The sequence below is a fragment of the Rissa tridactyla genome, chromosome Z (genome assembly GCF_028500815.1).
Source record: "Rissa tridactyla isolate bRisTri1 chromosome Z, bRisTri1.patW.cur.20221130, whole genome shotgun sequence".
Classification (NCBI taxonomy): Eukaryota; Metazoa; Chordata; class Aves; order Charadriiformes; family Laridae; genus Rissa; species Rissa tridactyla.
The window spans coordinates 23,812,582-23,832,162 of NC_071497.1; the positions used below are offsets into that span (position 1 = coordinate 23,812,582).

At 38.5% G+C, this 19,581-nt stretch overlaps 1 protein-coding gene across 7 annotated transcripts in view; it reads right to left on the reverse strand.

Moving 5' to 3' along the window:
• The window catches only part of APC (APC regulator of WNT signaling pathway), a 101,790-nt gene that overhangs the window by 56,965 nt on the left and 25,244 nt on the right, over positions 1-19,581 (reverse strand). For all 7 annotated transcript variants that reach the window (XM_054184686.1, XM_054184685.1, XM_054184688.1 and 4 more), the window contains exon 2: positions 11,468-11,620. In XM_054184686.1, coding sequence (XP_054040661.1) covers positions 11,468-11,602 — 135 coding nt within the window. In that variant the 5' untranslated portion in view covers positions 11,603-11,620. The remainder of the gene's footprint in view (positions 1-11,467; positions 11,621-19,581) is intronic.

Sequence of the window (19,581 nt, forward strand, 5' to 3'; positions counted from 1 at the left end):
CTTCACCAGACAATGCATTTGTTGAAAAACATTGAAAAATAATATTTTCATGAGTACAAACTAAAATCGTTAGGAATTTAGCCTCAAAATAGGCATTGTCGATGTCAATGTAAGACTACTAGGCAGCAAAAAGACAGGTAGTACTACGCCAACTGGCCCCTAAGAGTTAATTCTCTAGATGAACAGCCTTTGTGTGCAACACAATACGCAGGTCATTTCACTCTCAAACTAGACCAGCTAGCTATTGTCACGTACAGTAAGACTGTTCCGGTGTTACCACTCGCTGTCCATTTTTATCACGCCTATTGTGTAGAATGGGATGAATATAAAGCTAAAATAGGCTTTCACCAAGCGTAGGGGTATATGGATATCTGCTGTGCAAACGCCTATACAGCCAACCATCTGGACGGGAACCTGACTTTCAAAATGTCAGATCCTATGTTACTATTATATTTTCAAAGCTCTCCCTTATTAAACAGGTATAATATGAAATTCCTACAGCTAGCTGATTTATTACCATGCACAACAAAGACAGTTAGGTTGCAGTGAATTTTTAAAGTCTGTATTATTTCAGAATACAAAACATAATCTGGTTACACTGAAAGCAAAATATACATTATCAATGAATCAAAAATATTTTGGTAGGTTGTACTGAATGTAACTGAATTTTGAACACTGTCTGACCAGGATGGCACAGCGCTATTTGAGATCTGTATCTCACAATTCTCATTGAATTCTCTACTAGCTCAGCTGTCTGCAGACAGCGTTTCTGACAGTGACTGCAGTCGTGCAAATTCCATGAAGTATGTGACCCACTCATAAGTGAGACCACAGCTCATTCAAGGAGACATGGTTTGGGTAAGAAATCCAGCTGAGAGAAGAGAATGCAGTTTTAGTTTAGTTCTAATACTGCAAAAAAAACCCAAAAACAACAAAAAAACCCCCCAAAAAACCCCAACATATAATTTTCCGGAAAAAAAAGGTCAATTTTTTCCTGCAGACTGCATTTCTGTCAAGAAGTAACGTTGAAGAGAAATACCTGACTCTCTACAGATCATTATATACATGAAAATCTGTACTTAAAGACTTGATCTGCATAGGTAAATTAAAAACGAACAGTTTTAGACAAGGATATATTTCCATCCTAACTGTGAGCACTGAGCATGCTAATTTTGGAAGGTTTTTTTGTAGAACAGGTAAAATTGTATCATAGGGTGTAAAAACCATCTGACAAAATCCTAGTGGCATTGTCTATCTTAAAGCTGGCTTTTCCTTAAGTTTGAATACACAAACTCAAATAAAATGCATTTTAAGTCTTTTTTTTTTGTGGTATTTTTTTCACCTGAAGAGGAAAAAAAGTAAAAACAAACTCTATTGTGTAAATTACTGCTTATTTTGTAGTTTATTTCAATCACAAGGTTTGTTAGCGCTACAGGCAAAGGAGAGATCTGGGGGTCACATTCATTGCAACATCCCCACCACTGAAAACTGATAAAAAGAACTGACCAGAAATTTCCTTAATTTATGCTTTCGATTCATTGATTGCCTCGCATAGCTTCCTTCTCAAAAGCAGGAAACTTATTACATAAACTCCTCATTTGCTACTGCACCTTGAGCTGTTCTTCAAAACACTTCTAGTTCCTTCTACGTTTCTCTTTATTGTCTGCTGTAATTTATGTTCCCGCTTAAAGCTCCCCTGAAGCTGGGCCACAACAAAATTCAGTGAAGTATCAAAGAAATCAAGACAAAGCCTCTACTGTGTGCCAGACAGAGCATGTATCAAAGTAAGCTTAAAAAAAATTGAAGTTTAGAGAAGAAAAACAAGCTCTATTAAGTCAGCAGAGCACATAGTGCCATACAAATAACTCCTGAGAGCCAGGAGTACAAAGTATAAAAAAAACCCCAACCCTTAACTTTGGCCACATCAGCTGGAATGCTGAAAAAATCAGCCAGACAAAATGAAGTTGACTCATTAGAGTTGGCTGGAAGATGCATGGAAACAATGTCAGGGCAAGGGCAGATTCAACACAGGCACCACTTTCTGAGGTACGCCGCTTGCATGGCAATGAGCAAACGAGGAGCATGCTGGAAGGTTCTCATCAGTTCATCAATTAAGGAGGGAAAATTTATGTTGAACTGCTGCTAGTAGCAAGCAAAAAAAGTTTTCTTTCACTACCTTCTGTATCCAGGTAAACAGGATTCTTCTCCACAAAGCTGTAAGCCGGGCATGCACAAGCAGAACTAGGATGATGCGGAAAAAACAAGCGCCAGAACCGAAGGATACAGTAAAAAATGGTGACGTGCCTGCAGCCTCATAGCAGCATAGTACTGACATCACAGGATGACCACGATGCTTTGATGCTGCTTCATAAATTGTAAGGAAACTATGGGATCATATTGACAAATTATTCAAATTCTCTGGACCTTTATATAATAATCTAACAACTCTGGTTTCTTGAAATAAAAACCCCAAAACCCAACGCCCAAAACCTACCACTTTTTAATGTGACAATGTTATCCTAGTGCCACCTCATATAGAATTTTTGAAGTTAAATTACCACATATTTTAGTCCCATTTGGCATCAGTACAAATTTTCACCAGAAATACTTTCCTGAAATTAGTTGCTGAAGTGTTCTCCAGGTACACGAAAACTAATGCACTAGGGACCACGCTACTTTTCAGGTGGCCAGAGCTTTGTAGTGGAGCTGCTTAGACCTTCTCATTAACACTTTCCGCTTAGCTCCCAAAGAAGACTGAGAAGTTTTTAAACAAAATAAAAAGATGAACGATAAACCAGGATAATTAGCTAACCTTTTTATTAAAAATATTAACCATTTGAACAACAACAACAACAAAAGTTACTTGAAGAGACACTTCAATTGCTGTTCTTTAGTTTCAGTACAACCCTCCCACTGCCCGCTGTACCTTTGCAGGGCAGATGGGAACTGCAGAGTGCTACCTGGTCCAAGAAAGGGCTCTCCATCACTGGCCAGCCAGAGGTCTCCATTTCCTACTCTACCACAGGCTCGTTGGATCTATTCTTCAGCCATGGGCTCCCAGGCTGCTGCTGTCACCTTCCCTCCTTCACCTCACTCCAGCCCCTTCAACCTCTGAATGTCCCTCTCCCTCTCCTTCACAATGCTCGGGAGCTCTAGAAAGGAGGCCAATTGCTCCTTGTCCTCCTCCTCCCTTTTTAAGGGAGCGTAACTCAGCTGGGAAAAAAAAAGAACAGAACCAAGAGCAAACGCTGTCCTTCACACTAAGAAAGACCCAACGGCTGTCCACACCAACATTCCACCTCCAACAGCAAGAACCTAGTGAGAACACATGAAGAAAACAAAATCTGCTGTCCATTTCTCTTGTATGCCCTCTCCCTCGCTTCCTGCTGGCCTTGGCTTGCAGACTTTCTGAAAACACATCGCCAGTGGTACTACCTCCTGATCAATTCTTTTGGCATCCTAATGCTCCCACGGCCAAGACTTACAATGAGAAACGAACCTTGTTTTGTTTGTTTTCCACTGGCTATCTGATAATGCTATTTCACAACCCCTTAGATCTGGTAATGCTATTTCACAACCCCTTAGATCTGGTATTGAGGGAAACTAATCATTCCCTATTAACTTTCCTCATGCTATTTTATGATCTTTTAGAGCTCAACAACCTTTTTCCCCATTCTATCCCTCTCTCTCCAGCTGAAAGTCACATTCTATTCAATCATGCCACTTAAGGAAGCTTTTCGTGTCACATTTTCTTTTGCGCCTATACTAATTCCACTAGAACCTTATTGGAGAGGTTCACCAGAACAGGACATACTCCTCAACTTCTGGATGCAGCATCCTGACATAATTATAGTTCTTGTATTTCCTTATCTATGCACTGTAATTCCCAATATCAGCCTGACTTTTTGGATCCAAACTAAGCACTGACCTGACAACTGATTAAAAAAAAAAAAAAGACATTTTCGGATACTTACAGTATTTCTAAGACCTCTTTCTGTGTTGCCGCCATGCAATTCAGAACCCCTCATTACATATATAAACTTAAGGCTGTTTTGCATCATGACTGTTTTATGCTTTGGAGCACTGAATTTTATTTGCTGTGTATTCAGTTCAGTCACCCAATAACACAAGATTCTTCTGCAGCTCTTCACATTCCGTGTTCATTTTTGCTACACTGAAAGTCATCACTCAAACCTTTTAATCTCATTCTTTTTTTCCAGATAACTTGAGTATATTGGAAAAACACAGGTCACAGCAGAAATCTCACTAGGACGCTACTGGTAAAATAAAAAAAAACCAATCCCCACGTATTCACTCTGCTCTTCGTTTTCTATCTTCAAGTTCGATAGTAATTGAAGAACCTTCCTATATCAGCTTAGGTTTTTCAGGAGTCTTTGATGAGGGACGTTACTAAACTAATTTTAGAAATCCAAGCAGACTCATCAGTGCCAATATAGCTCACCTCCTACTCAACGATTCCTTCAAAGAACTCATATTTGTGAGCTACACTTCTCCCTAAGAAAGAAATGTTAACTCTTTGCCCACTAGTAGCCTGTTCTTTACAGTGGTTTCTGACAACACACCCATTACCAACTCAAGCTTGCAGGTATGCAGATCAGTAGTTTCTCCTAAACTTTTCTTTTTCCTTAAAAAGTGGCATCACACCTGCCACCTTCCGTAACTTGCATACTGAGGCCATTTTAAACACAGAATACACATCTTGATCTTTGTCTGACAATCACAAGTGGCTGTCATAACCAGACGGACGTCAACATGTAACGGATCTTGCAGGGAAAACTACATACATCCACACAAATTTGGTAAGCAAAGCAGATGTCTGTCTGGTGGAAGAGCAAACAAAAAAATAAAATAAAAAATGTACTGAACTTTCTTCAGTTTGAATTCTATAGTTTGACAACATATCATTATGTTTAACAGACAACAAATAAAGGAAGACACGTCAGGAAGCAAGTGGAAACGGGCCGGTGAAGAATTGCAGGGATTAGTGGCTTGTGCAGAAGGGAAGTTTTGACTAAGAAGCCATCCTTGCTGCATTGCTGCAAGGAGGGAACCTGCCACAGAGGAACTTCAGGATCCATGAACAAACAAGAAACTACCAGCTGACAAACTGAGACTTTTGACAGAAGGACTATAATTTGCATGACTACAGTTTTAAGTATCCAGATCTCACAATCACTCCAGTAAATGACAGCTCTTTTAGGCTGTTGTCTGTTCTTCCTTTAAAGCCAAAGGGGTCATACCTCAATCCTACCAACTGCTGCTGAAGACGAGAGGGTGGAACAGGTTTTGACAGGTCAGCCATTTCATACTCAAGTTGCTTTCAAACACTTGGGTGAATATAATTTATTTCTGACATTTCACTATATCTGTTTTATCCCCTTGTTCTATAAGCTTTACTGTTGACACTTAAATTCAAGACAGGGACACTGAGATGTTCTCTGCTTAGTAGGGACATAACCCTAAGATCTATACGAGCAATTACTGTGGAAATATTGCATCACCACATTGGTTTTGGTTCATGAAGCAATTATAATAGACTATGTTATATCTGACTTGACCTCTTAGCAGAAATAACAACATACCAGATAACTCAGATCACTTGGAAATCAGATTTCCAGGGACAGTTCTGGAAGTGATGCTAATACTCTGATATGTAACTGGATGTACAAAGAAATGTCTACCATACTAAATTCAAGATTCAAATACAAACTTCTCAAGTTATACTGCAGTTTGCTTACTATGTGTAGCCTATTTACTACAGCAATCCCAGATCAAATACATCTATTTTAACATACGCATTTCTCTTCTGTGTACCGAATGCTTTGCTTTCATAGCTTAACATAATTCTTAAATTATTTTTTTTACTTCTGTATGCCTTGGTGAAACATTTTACTATGTGTGATACCAACTAAAAATCTTTTTTCCAATGATAAAAGGAAAAAGGGGAATAGCAAGATGAAGCTAAAAACACTCTCCCTTTGGAAAGAGATGGGAAAATCCTGTTATCTGACACAGAAAGTGTCCCCAGCAAAATGTATAATTTCCTGTACCTTAGAAGAAAAACTGTTGTTAGATTTCTGAAGATGTGATTGCAAACATGGGAATCTCTTAAGTGTATTTATCTACTTGAGGAACCTCATTACAGATAGATAGATACACACTACATATGTATACAGCACATGACAAACTGATAAGCTGTATGTATCAGAGGTCTCTGTGAACATGTCAGGCTCCAAATTTTAATTTGCAAGGACGTGGCTTACCAAGATACATTGAAATAAAAATTCCCATGCCATTCATAAAAACATGTCCTAGCACCTTCTATGCTTTACAATGAGGACCATCAAACACCAATGATCAGAGACAGCTGATCAGAATAAAGTAGGTTTTCAAGGTTGAATACTATGAAGTGGTAGCTAAGCAGATTATAAGACCATAAAACGGGGTTTGGTGAGTTAGAAGAAAACGTGATCACTGCTTACCTAATCAAGGAGACACCTGATAAAAGTAGTCATACATTCTGAAAGAGAGAACCCCTCAGTAGCCATTTTAAAGTAAAACTGAAAATTCAGGCAAGGGGCATAAAGGATGCCAATAGCATCTGAAATCTTAAGTCACTACAAGTGTAAACGTCTAAAAAAAATTACGTGATTCAGCCACTGGTATATCTGATGGAAAGGACCAGCACTCTTTTTTTTTTTTTTTCCTAACTATTAGAGCTTACTTCCACACAAGGTTGACAAAGAGTTCACATCCAAAAAGCATAACAGAGCACCAAAGCACTGCAAGCCAGCTAGTTCCTGAACATTCTGAACATCAATCTTCTGTTTTTATAAACAAATGTATGCTAACAAAGTCCAAGCTGGAAGCAGTATATTTTTCAGATTCCCTCTTTTTAATGAGACAAATGAGCTACTGTAACTGTTAAGTTGCTATCTTGCTAGTAAGTCTGCTAGGCCGGCTAAGGATTCATATATTCATCCCTTTAAATAGTCATAGAAATTATTACAGGAAGTCATATTTGCAGATAAAATAAAATGCAACTTAATAATATTTAATTACAAAACCACACTCAGTTCTAATAAGATATAATCTTCTCATATTCTCACAAATAGATCATGACAGGAATAAGACGAAAAACAGGCACATCACATTTTTACCTTTAATTCTGTTAATTTGAGTATCAATAAATCAACCTCGCAAAGTATGCAGAACACTGCAGTACATCTGGAATAATGTATTCTATAGGCGTAAAATCTCTTTTGCAACCACATTTGATTATCTTAGCTTAACATTGTACAAAAGTAAAAATCCTCAAAATACCTTAGCACTTGCTTTTTTATTTAGCCAAAATCCATTCCAATCCAACATAATAGCATCACAAGGTTTATTACCTAATTAGTGGAAGAAACCCACAAACAGCATCCATGTCGAAAATAAACCACTCTTTGGACCTGCACTGGACATCATAGTAACTAGCTCTCTAGGACTTTGTCTTTTAAACCTGAATTCCTTATAACAAACAAACAAACAAACAAACAGACAACCCAAAAATCCAAGGAAAATTATTAAAACTAAAACCTTTATATGAGGACAACAATCTGCCAAAAAACCACCCTCCACAAAACAAAAACCTGTAAAAAATCTCATGAATAAGCAGCTCGTGATTTTCTGAGAACAAGAGTTTAACCATTACCTTGTTTCTTTACAGTATATATTTAGCTGGTTAGAACATTTCTCAAAAAATTTCAAGAAATCTGCATCAGTTCTACTGACAGTCTTCCTGTTTTATTATCGACACGTGTGAACACAATACAGAGGACATCAAGCCGGAAAATCGTATCTGGAGTATAATTTTAAGTATATTATACAAAGATGAAAGAGAGAACGCTATGCCCACAGAGCATCACATATAATAAAAATGGTTTTCTTACACAAGATAAGACACATTACTCATCTACTGCAAAATCCAAGCACTCAGAGAGTGAGTGTGGAAATCAAGCATGACGTTACTCTTTTGCTACTTCTTGAGCACTTGAAGTTAATTACACATACCTATTTCCGCCAAAATTTTACATGGGGAAAAATGCTGACATGAGTTAGCTATGACAAAAAAAAAAAAAAAAAAAAAAGCCATACTTAGCAGAAAAATACTTGGCTTGTAAACAAGAAAAAGAACCAGGCAGGAGAGTCTGACAAAAAGTCAGACTGCACAAAGTAGTATAGCTGACGTTGGACTGCTTTTTGTCTCTTCAGGAATTTTGCAGGCTTTGAATTCAAATAAAACTATGTTCATTTTTTTCCTAAATCTGTACGTAGCCTGTGTTTTATGCAGTTACTGTTACTATCTACATCTAGACACTGAAACAGTTTTTCTTCATTTATGGGCCAACATCATTATTTCATCGACCATCAAACAGCATATTTGTTGATTTAGACACAAGATTTTATCATACTGAACTGCTGTATTTCATCTGACAGTAAGCCAACAGTAACAACTGAATTTCCCAAGTTAGTCATAATACTCCGAGGGATTTTTTTTGTTTGAACAGTTAATCCCTAGGACAACACAAATTAAAAAACAAAGTGGACACTGTTTTACTAATCATTTTGGCACCCCTGTTATCACATTTATCTTTGTTTACCCATTATGTTGCTTTCTGGTCAGCAAATGAACAGCTTTTACTTTTAAATATGAAATTTAGCTTTAACCGTGAAGCATTCAGACATTGTTCTTATATAGGTCAGTAGTAGTTTATAATAAATGCATGTGCAAGATGAGCTCATGTTAAGCTTTTAATTCCAGTATGAGCACCTTACATTTCTGAAATGGAGCGATTACAAAGATGAGGCATACTTACACAACATTTTAACACTACTACTTCCAAAACAAATTTCTTTAAAATGCCCTTTCTAACTATTGCCTTTCACAGACAACTAAAGAACATAAGGCCAAAGAAGAGACACAAGCAAACACCTCAGCAGTCCAAAGGACCGCTGTGAGATGTCTCTGCACTAGCCCACAGATCAAAATTCATGGTGCAAGAACAGTGATGTTTGCCACAGAACCCCAGCTTGTCTTCTCCACTCCTGCTCCCCTTCTCCCACTAATATTTGGGATTTTACTTGGTGGGAGGGGCTGCTAGGTCTCTGTGACACTTACATGCTCCCAAAGGATCGTTTTTCCAAAATACTTGGGAGTTTTAACTGCTTATATGGTAGCCAAAGGGCTTTCGGTCTCCCTGCTCTAGTTCTTCTAATTACTTTTCTTGTAATTATCCCTAATTATGACACTGGAACAATACAAACCATGCATTTTCTCTCAGTGGAACAAAGCCACCGCATACGTCCTCCAAAAGCTTGCAAAACTAAAATTATCTCCTGACTAAAGAGAATCCTGCAATGATCCCCATCAAACTTCACCCCCAGACTCCACTCAGACTCCAAGATCGTTCCCATACCATCCTTCAGGTTCAAGTCAAGTCAAAGCTAGGTTTCAACCCTTTCCAAACACATCTGAAACAAAGAGGGGAAAGAAACAGCCTCTTGGTTCAAGTGCAGAAGCAACCACTCCTGAGGAATACAGCTGATTAGGATTTCTTCATAGAATATGGATTAAAAAAAATACCAAATTAATCTGAACAATCTCCTCTCCACGCGTGAAGAGAAACATATTGAGCTTGATATTTGAGTTGCAAGGTTTTTTTTAAGGATAAATCCCTTAGATCCAGAATGGCATTTCAGGAGAGAAAAAAATGCGACCTCTACACTGAATATGCTCATAAGCACTCCTCCGTGCAGTGCAATAGAGCCACTTTCCATTTGGTGGTCTGCCAGGTTTGAAGTAAAGACAGAAAGCTGTTCCACATCCCAAATTAATGCCCTAGAGACCAGCTTATACAGCTGGTCTGTCTCTAGGTCAGTGGAAATTTAATTATTTGCACAAATGCTAGAAAAAAGGGGTAAAAAAGAGAAAAAAAAAAAGAAAAAAAGAAAAAACTGAACAGGGACAAAGAAAGGAAAAAAAGACATTTTCACTCTTTCAAACTATAAGGAAGATCATCTCTCCTATTCTTCCCTTATTTTAGACTGTAATGACAGGGAGGGAAGAGGAGTTACTGACAAATTTGTTATATTATCTTAAGAAAAACAGCATAAATGATAGAACTAGCTTTCAGATATATAACTGAGAAGCACACTTTTTTTTTTACCACAGCAGCTAATGCCAAGCACTGTTTTAAATAGCTGGTATAAAGGACTATAATTTCATTTCAATTTAGGTAGCACAGCCATTTTCATTTTACACTGCAATGCAAGGATTAAATGTATCTGAAAAATTTGTGCTTCTTTCAAGTCTTGTAACTAGTGACAGTGCTTCAGAACACAAGCAAATTTTTCTTCTTACAGTGAATATACAGGTCACAAGCCACATGCTGGCGGAAAAGGAAGTTCAGTTCAAAGTATTCTTAATTGCTATATTCATCAGATTACCACATTATAAAAAATAAAGATTAGTGATAAAGGAACAGCAGGTCTGTGATATGAAGATCGGAAAGCAAGGAGATGGGCATACAAATGTTGTTTAGTATTTAGAATACGCCTACCCTGTACAGGAGTACTTACAGAGACCACCGATTTCTGAGCCGCATTATCTAAGGTACCAAAAGCAGCCTGATTTTGCTGGCTGTTAGCAAAAAAACGCAGGATTTGTCAGCTTAGAAAGAACACCACAGTAATGCAGCTATAATGCTTGTGAAATTCTGTGTTGTTCAGTGTCATAGATCACAAGAATGCAGCTGTGTACGTACCTTCCTACTGATCAAAATCCATCTAAATTCCAGCTGAGCCTAGTGTTTCCCCTTGGACAGGTGGCTCTGAAGGCCTACACCTAGCCAATAAACACCAGATGGACAGATCTGGGTGAAATTATTAAGTATGAATTCAGGCTTTGGGAGAGGCTGGAGAACTTGTGGTCTTATTTTAAAATTCACTTTTCCTTTGGGGAGGTTAAACATTGTAACTGTAGTAAACCCCTAAATTTTTAAACTTACCTTAAAACACTGAAAACCTCCAGTCTCTCCCATGTTTTCAAAAGCCGAACAATACTTGCTTTGTCAAACTACGTCAGCAGACTGGTCTTCCTGCTGCTAAGTACAGCAGTGCTAACATAGTAGTGCTTATCATGACACACCAGAAAGAGAAGCTATGAAAAATGGACACTGTTTCTAAAAAACTGTTTTGAAATATTTCCATTTTCAAAATTTAAAAAAGAATAATAAAAAAAAATTCTTCACTAAGTAGATTTGATAGTTTTCCCTTACACAGCCTGCAAAAGGACTTCTGTGGGAATCTAAAAGCACACAAAACTTGTTAAGCAACTACCAGTCCACGACACAAAAGGCAGTAAAAGAAACACTGATGAGCACAGGCATAGAGCTTGCAATACCTTCATATTAGATGCCTCTGTTTCCAGTTTTGTTAGGTGATTTGAGTTATCCTCTAGCTCTTGCCGAAGATTGGAGTTCTCCATCTTTAATGCCTCAACTTGCTTCAACAACTGATCATATGAAGCTGCGGCCATCCTGGGCTACCCTCAGCCCTAAAAAAAGTAAGAGAAAACATTAAATTTAAACATTTTAGAAAAAAAAAATTGTCTAACCATAAAATTATCTCTCTGTCCTTCCCATTTACCATTCAACTTTTTAAACATCTAATTTAAATCCATTACACCAAACTATTAATGCCTAGAACTAACGTCAGTTCAAAGACTTTTTTTGGTGGGCTTCCATTTGATACACATGGTTAAGCAAACGGAAGAAATTCATTAACAATTGCATTAGGTATTAGGGTAAGACAAAATACATGAAAGAAAATCATAGCATCATAAAAAGCATCCTTACTTCAGCATTTCAATTCTAACACTGAGAAACTATGCAGATAATAGACTATATTTAACCATTTTTGGATAGATAACAAGCACTGTCAACCATACCTAAAAGATGCTGACTGCCTACATATTTTATGAAGCAAAAGATAGTCACAGATGTTCAAAATTCCTAGGAAGAGCACAAACTGAAGGAAATGTTGTATGAAAGGCAAACAGTAAATACTGAGGACTTTTAAAAGGCAACATCAAATGTAGTAGTAATCAAGCGTTTTGTAAAAATACCCTCCCAGGCATAAAGATTAAAAATTTCAACACAAGAAAGGTCATATTGCATGGTAAAATAAAAAGATAAAAGGCTATTCTTGATATCTAGATATCCCATATTATTTTGGGTAATATAACACAGTCCTCGAATGCCATCACAATTATTCAGGTATTGCAATGGAGAAAGAAACAAATACTCCAATTTAAATTAAGAAATTCAACTTGTTTCCCACTTTCCAAACCAAAAATCATCAGTTGTTCATCTAGCAACGTGAGTTAACTAAAACATGGCTAACCGTGTTTGAAGCTGTTTACAGTTGAAGCTATGAATTTGCTATTCATCAGCCATTCAAGGGAATATAAGGAAGCCTAGCACTTCATATGTGTACAAGTTACCCTTCCAAAGTCATTGCGGGAATTTCCTAAGTATGCGGCCTGTAACTCAAAGGGAAGAAAAAAAAAAAAAACTTACTTATGGGCCAACATTCCCTTTCACCTTTACTGCAGCACTTTGGAAAAGATGAAACAATTAAAAGCTCTTATTTAGCACTTTCTGTGTATCCTCTCACTAGGCCTTTGACCTTACTGCTTGTGTAACTCCTTATGTAATCAACTTTGCTCTTCCAAATCTTAATTAAACTATCCATCCCACTAAAAAATAGGAAAAATTATTCAAAAAGGTTTTAGTTCCCCAATACAAATTTTGAAAACTGTGTTCAATCTTTCTACATTTAAACTCAACAAAATGTAAAGAAAATACACCATTGAAGACAGGAACAATAACAAAAGCTGTAGTGCATTTGACACGGCTAGCTTATTTCCTTTTCAAGAAGCAAGTCTGCATGGCCTAAGCACCTGTCATCATCAAAGACAGGAGAAGGAAGCAGCCTGCCACTTACGGAATTATGATTTCCATGATGTTACCAATAAGCTGAAGACAAAAAATCCCTAACAAATTTCTGTTTCAAAATTTGGTCATGCTTTACTGGAGACCTCATTTTTAGAGAAATTAAGGCAATCTGAATCAGCTGCTCTGTTCTGTGAGTTCTGTGCTTTTATCACTGGGCTGCTTCACCTAAAAGGTGGAGAGCTGTCACAGAGAGTTGTAACAAAACAAAACAAAACAAAAAAATCAAAAAGGGCAGACTGCTTCTGTTCCATTTCATGTATGGCTGGATTTTTTTTAGAAAGTAACCGCTTCTATTCTTATTAATAAAACTAACAGCTGTAGTTCACATTTCTTTTCAGAACATACACTACACGGACAATTCCACACAAGCCCAAGGAAAGGCAGACGGAAGTGAAAACAATTTTACATTATCTGTCACAAATTAGTATTGTGTTGTAATATTGGTAGAATCTGTTTGTTTCAACAAGTATACCACACATTTATTAATTTACTTCTAATTTACAGAAACTAAGGCGTGCCATGTATTTGACATGCATTTTGATTCTAGCTAGAATCTCTTTTTATCCCATCATTTTAATTAACGATCAGTATGAAAGAACAGGTAGTGATAAAAAAAAGTAATAAAGGTTTCCCATTTTCTGTCCACACTAAGGAATTCTCATGCGCAGATCTGGAATGAAAAACAATTAGCCACATTAACAAGATGCATACACACAACAAAGAAAATGGAGAAAACTGAACAAGCGGGAGGAGCTACAGTAGAAAGACAGCAACTGCACAGCTCTGATATTTTAAATGCAAAATAAGCTGAAGTGTGCTTATGTTAAATGAGTAAGGATCCATTTTCTGAAGGGGAGGTTTGGTTTGACTTCCCTCCCTCCTGATCTAAGTTCCTAAGCTTTCCTTTGTGTATTTCATTTTCATAACATGGAAGTAGGACACCACCACTAAGAGACAGCATTCTGCCTCACACTAGGAGTCGCTTCCCGGTTTATTCAAATGTCAAAACTTTACTCTGTGGATTTTCAGATAAAAAAAACAACATTTGAGTTAGCTGATTACCACAAGCTGGGTAATCCAAAACATCTTCATTTTTATGTTAAACAGATGCCCAAACGGGCAATAAGCGACACCGCCCCAGGCAGAAACTCACTCCTGCCGGTTTGGCATCCGGAGGAGCCGGGCTGCCTGACTGCAGCTCTGCCAGCCGCGGAGCCACCGGCCGGAATCGCAGCAATGCCTGGCAGCTGCTCTCCGCTACCAGGGCATTCGCATCGACACCTCAGAATTTGGCAACAATTTTAAAGAGAACCTCCTGGGGGGGGGTTAAGAAAAAAAAAAAAAAAAAGCCTACATCCTACCTTGGGAGCATGGCGAGGTTTGGTCAAAGTGTGCTTGCAGTCAGTACATCCGCACTGAAAACCGGACCGAAGGCAGCCAGTCTCACGTTAGCAATATGCTGTGAGCCACCTAAGCATCTGCTTCTACTAGCAATGCTGCCACGCCACCGGCTGAGGCTTCTGGACTTCTTGGGGGAACGCAGATGCATACCTACATCCCTGGCCCTCCAAGATAATTCTCCTTTTTCCTGCCTGTGAAGGAAGGACTACTATTTAAGTCAAAGTAAAGCACTTTTTAGTAAATATAATAAAAAAGTATAGTACTTCTTAGAAATAATGGGTCTCACCAACCCCAGCTGCACCAAGGTGTTTGACACGGTGCCACATAACCAGCCACGGCTGTAACAGAGATCAGCAGGAAAACTGTACGTGGTAAGGAGCAGCTCAAAGACAAGATGACACCGGGCAGTGCTGCAAGCCAAATTGCTGGGATGGAGGCTGGTTGTTAGCAAAGTTCCCCCAAAAGTAGTCTGTGACAGGTATTTTTAAATGTTTCATTATTGACCTTGGCACAAGAAGTGGCATCAAAACTTCCTGCCATAAATTCAAGAGGGTTCACACGGCCAGAGGACTACGTGTCATACACGAGGAGTTCGACGGACTGAGAAATGGAGCAGTAGAAACAGGGTGGAATTAAATGAGTATGACAACGTAAGGTCACTCGTGTAGGAATCTCACCACCTGGAAGCAGCGAGTGGTGAGAAGCAACTGCAGGGCCCCCCGGCACTGCCAACACCAGACCAGCACAAAGAAAGGAAACACCATCGCCGGAATTATCAAGTCATTTTATAAAGACTCGAGTAAGAAAAGTGAACATACGTGGGCGCAGAGAAAGATACTAAGTGATCAGGGGACTAGAGGGTCTCTCATACGAGAAGAGGCTTGACGAGCAAGCTTTTGCTGCCTCAGCAACAAAGGCTGGAACAACACAGATACACTTTGTTATTAGGGAGGGGAAAATACTCAAGAGAGAGAACAATATTTATGTTAAAACACAATACTGACACCGAACAAATGGGTATAAATTGGTCATTTATCAACACAGGCTGGCAGCATCCATTAGAAGTTGTAAATTCAGCAACATCCTTGCCTAGCTCACCGCACAGGAAGGAACTGGACTTAGGGCTTCAGAAATCCAATACCATATTCCTAAACTTCAATACAGAAGAATACTGTATTTATTTTCATTATGTCCAAGATATTTGTATCTTTTTCTCCTGAAATAATAAAATGCCAAAGCATTTCACAAAGGACAGCATTATTGAACTTTAAAATGGGGGAAACAGACACAGGTAATGCATGACCACAAAGCAGCTTAGGCTTCCTGACACTGAACACCGTGACACCTCCCAGGCACTTAGCTTGTGGAGTGAAATCGCAAGGCTCCATTACACACAAGCTGTTCTACGTATATTGAGCTAACACCTTAAAAATTAAAATCTGCCTCTCTTCTGCAAACAGTTTTTTACCAATAGCCTCAAACTAGACACATCAGATCAGAGTTCGGGTCCCAAAACTAATCCTTGGATTTACGCTCCAAATTATTTGAGTACAAAAAAAATTACTTAAAAATTTTTTTAAACATAGAATTAGTGGCGTCAATAGAAACTGATTGTATCGATGTACCCCCTTCTTGTAATTTCTCAGTGGGCAAAACACTTGCCCTGGGGAAGGAGACAAACTCTAGACCCTCTCTTGGCCACACGTTGTTCACAGCCGCGTATCACCTCACAATTACTTCACAGCAGAAGTAACCAGTAACCAGTCAAAAGGAAAGCATGGAAAAGTTTACACATGTCCCAGTAGCCTGAAGCCGTACCACCACACATACACACACAAACATATTCAAGATTACCAGGGCCACAATTGGTTGAATCTAGAATAAATGACTCTTCTCCCCACCTCCTCTGTATGAAATCACTAGAGTGGGGGGGACTGGAGAGGAAGGGAAGAGGAACAGCTCTGGCCTCCAACACCCATTTCACATTTTACCCAGTCCCAGGGAAAACGCATGATGCATGCAACAGAACCCACCTTTGTAAAGTTCACTACAGTGCTTCAGTCAAGCTCCCTTTTTCACTCTAACCGCGTTTCCTTTTCGCAGAGCGGTCACCATTCAAAGGGAGGAATGGCGATACCCCTTTCTTGAGATTTACTCCAAGAAATAACCCTCTTGGAATACAGAAACTTTGAAATTTAATTCCCTCATTATAAGAAGTGCCCAAAAGGTAGGTCTCCTACTTCTCTGACCCATATTTCTCATCATTAAGAGGTTTCTTCTCCATCTCCTACCAAAGTAAGGTGAAATGACAATAAGAAATTTCACGCTTTACTGAATCAGCACTTTGCATGAATATACACATCAAAGAAGAATTTCAAGCTGGATATAACTCCTTTACACACTAAAATCAAAATTAATGAGAAGCCTAAATTTATGCAAACATACTGTTAAGATTTAGATATGCATTTTTGTACATTAACAGAACTATACCAGTAACAACTGCCGAGAAATCAGGAATTTAGATGCACTCTTTTTTATCTCAAATCCCAAAAGAAAAAAGGAAAAAACCTGCAATCTTCTCTGAAAACTCAATTTTTTTTATTTATCAGAGCCTTTTTCTTTTAAATCAATAAGCATACATACCCAACATGCCCTAAAGAGGTCCTACTTAAGAACTCCAACAATTTGCAATATATTAATTAAATCTTCTTATGAAAATATTTCAGGCTTCCATTACTATCTTCTTTTCACCCATAAAAGCCATCATTGTTACTAGAGCATCCTATTTTTAAGAAACAACTTTTTTTGAACAAATTAGTCTTAGTCTTTTCAGAACAGAGGCTAAGACTAATCTAAGATATAAAACCATATGTTTTTTCAACAACAGAGACCTGGCACTGTCTATATGTAAAGCTAGATAACGTTTTTAGATAACTACAACCTATTTGTTTCATTTTTAGAACTCTTCAATGGAATAACTATTCTGTCACCCACATTAACTGCCTGAGGGTGATTATTATTTTGGAGTTTTGTTAGCAAATAAGTTGTACAGCTACTTCAGACATCAAACTCAGTGAAGAAAAGGCAAAACTAGTTTCTTCAATAAGGCTCAATCCAAAAAACACCAATGTCAATTAATGCCCCTGTTCATGTAATTGATTTTGGATTACAAACTTCATTGACAGTAGTAAATCAGATGTTCAACTCTCCAATAATCAAACAGAATTTAGCATTCTACCACCACCACCAGTAAGCAGATGCGCTCCTGCACTCTGTAACTGAAGATTTTTCACAATGCAGTTTATCTTCTTAATGTAACAACTTGTAATCGTTGAATCTAATCTTCATCAATATCTAGATTATATTATCTAAAATATAATTCTAGAATTGCTTATGAATATCTAGACTACTGAGGTTGGAAAGGACCATCAACTCTGATTTCTTTCTACATGCACAAATTTTACCCAGCTCTTTAGTGTTGAGCCCAATACCTTGTCCTTATTATTCTTTACCATTCTGTCAATTCATTCCCATGTGACTAATGGGGAATTGTTGTCTCAAGGGCATAACACACTGAATTCAGGGAGAAAAACAGTCATACCGTCATGAGATTTTTCCAATTAGTTTAGCTTAAATACATTTAAAAACAGGGGTTTTTTTGCAGCAGTAGGTCTAGGGGTTCTGACTTGGAAGGGGTCAGTGCTCGGGCAGGGCGGACTGCCCCTGTGCCTGCCCCCAGCTGTCCTCCCTACCCATCTCCGCAAGGTTCCCACCCAGGGAGGAGGCAAGGGCTCAGCTGCTCAAGCGGCAGCTGCCTCAACCACTGCAGATTACTGCATGACTACCAAGGTAATCTGAAATAGGTGCTGGTTTTACTAGGCTGGGCCATTAACCACAATGGTGCGGCAGCTGTTAACACGGCTATTTCCAAAAGAGGGGCAAGGTTGACAGACAGGGGACAAAAATCCATCACAGCTGCTCTAAGGTAAGCCAGCCCCACTGACTAACTCAGCCTTAAATGGACCATTTTCATACAGCTACCTTTATCAGTACACTCATGAGAATAAAGCGAGGGGTTTTTTTGGCCTTTCTTATTTTGAACGTACCAACCCATGTCAATTTGCATTAATTCAATTTCTCTGTTGACTGAATCCCGCATCATACTTTCCATTATTTTGTTTGAAGCTTGTCTTCAGGTTTAATGGTTTATATGTAAATATCCTTCTGCTTGTCCTTTTTCGACTCTGGTAAAATAGCAGCACTCCAAGTGCTGTGTTTAGGAACTTACCAAAAGTGAGTATCAGTAGGCCAGGGACTGTCTTACCCACTTCAGTTTGGGGCAAGCTTTCCAGGCTTGCCGATTTAAAAATGTTTATCCTTCATAGGCATTGTTTAATACACTCCTTTCCTACTCACTGAAAAATACGCCATCGACCCAAGATCGTAAAAGCCTGTTATACTGATTCTTTCCAGACAGAGAAGAAAAATTATATTTCTGCCTTCCGCAGCATCACACTGACCTATGCTATTTCCACCTAGTGATAAGCCTATGCTTTATTAAAATGGCTTTTGTTGCCAGCATATTTAATCCTCCTATCCCTACCTGCATTTAAGAACGAACCCCAAAACTTCTAGTCAGTAGCAGCTAGAAAGCAGCCTGTTTTGTTTGGTTTTTCCTCATCTGGGCTATGTGGGCACACAAATACAACGAGGAGTCTGAAAGTGCTATAAAACTTTGGGTGTGGTTGGTTAAAGAGAATTAAGAAAATAGTCATTCTATACTGAATGAGAATTGCCTGTGAGTGGAACAGCAGATCTGGTACCTTCTGTTCATGTTCCCATTTGGTCGGCATTAGCACACTCGGGTCATCAGAGAGACGCAGGAAGGAGCAGAAAACAGCCATCACAGAAAACCGTTCTCCATCAGCTTGTTTTAGCAACAAGGGCTTTGACATGAGAAAGTGAACTGCAAATTACATAACGCTACTCCTTTTAATAAATTTGCAAAAGCGGACATTCAAAAAAATTCACAGCAAATTACACCAAATGGTAATCTCTAGATTAGGTACCCTCTGAATTCCTGGGTATTTCATCTGTG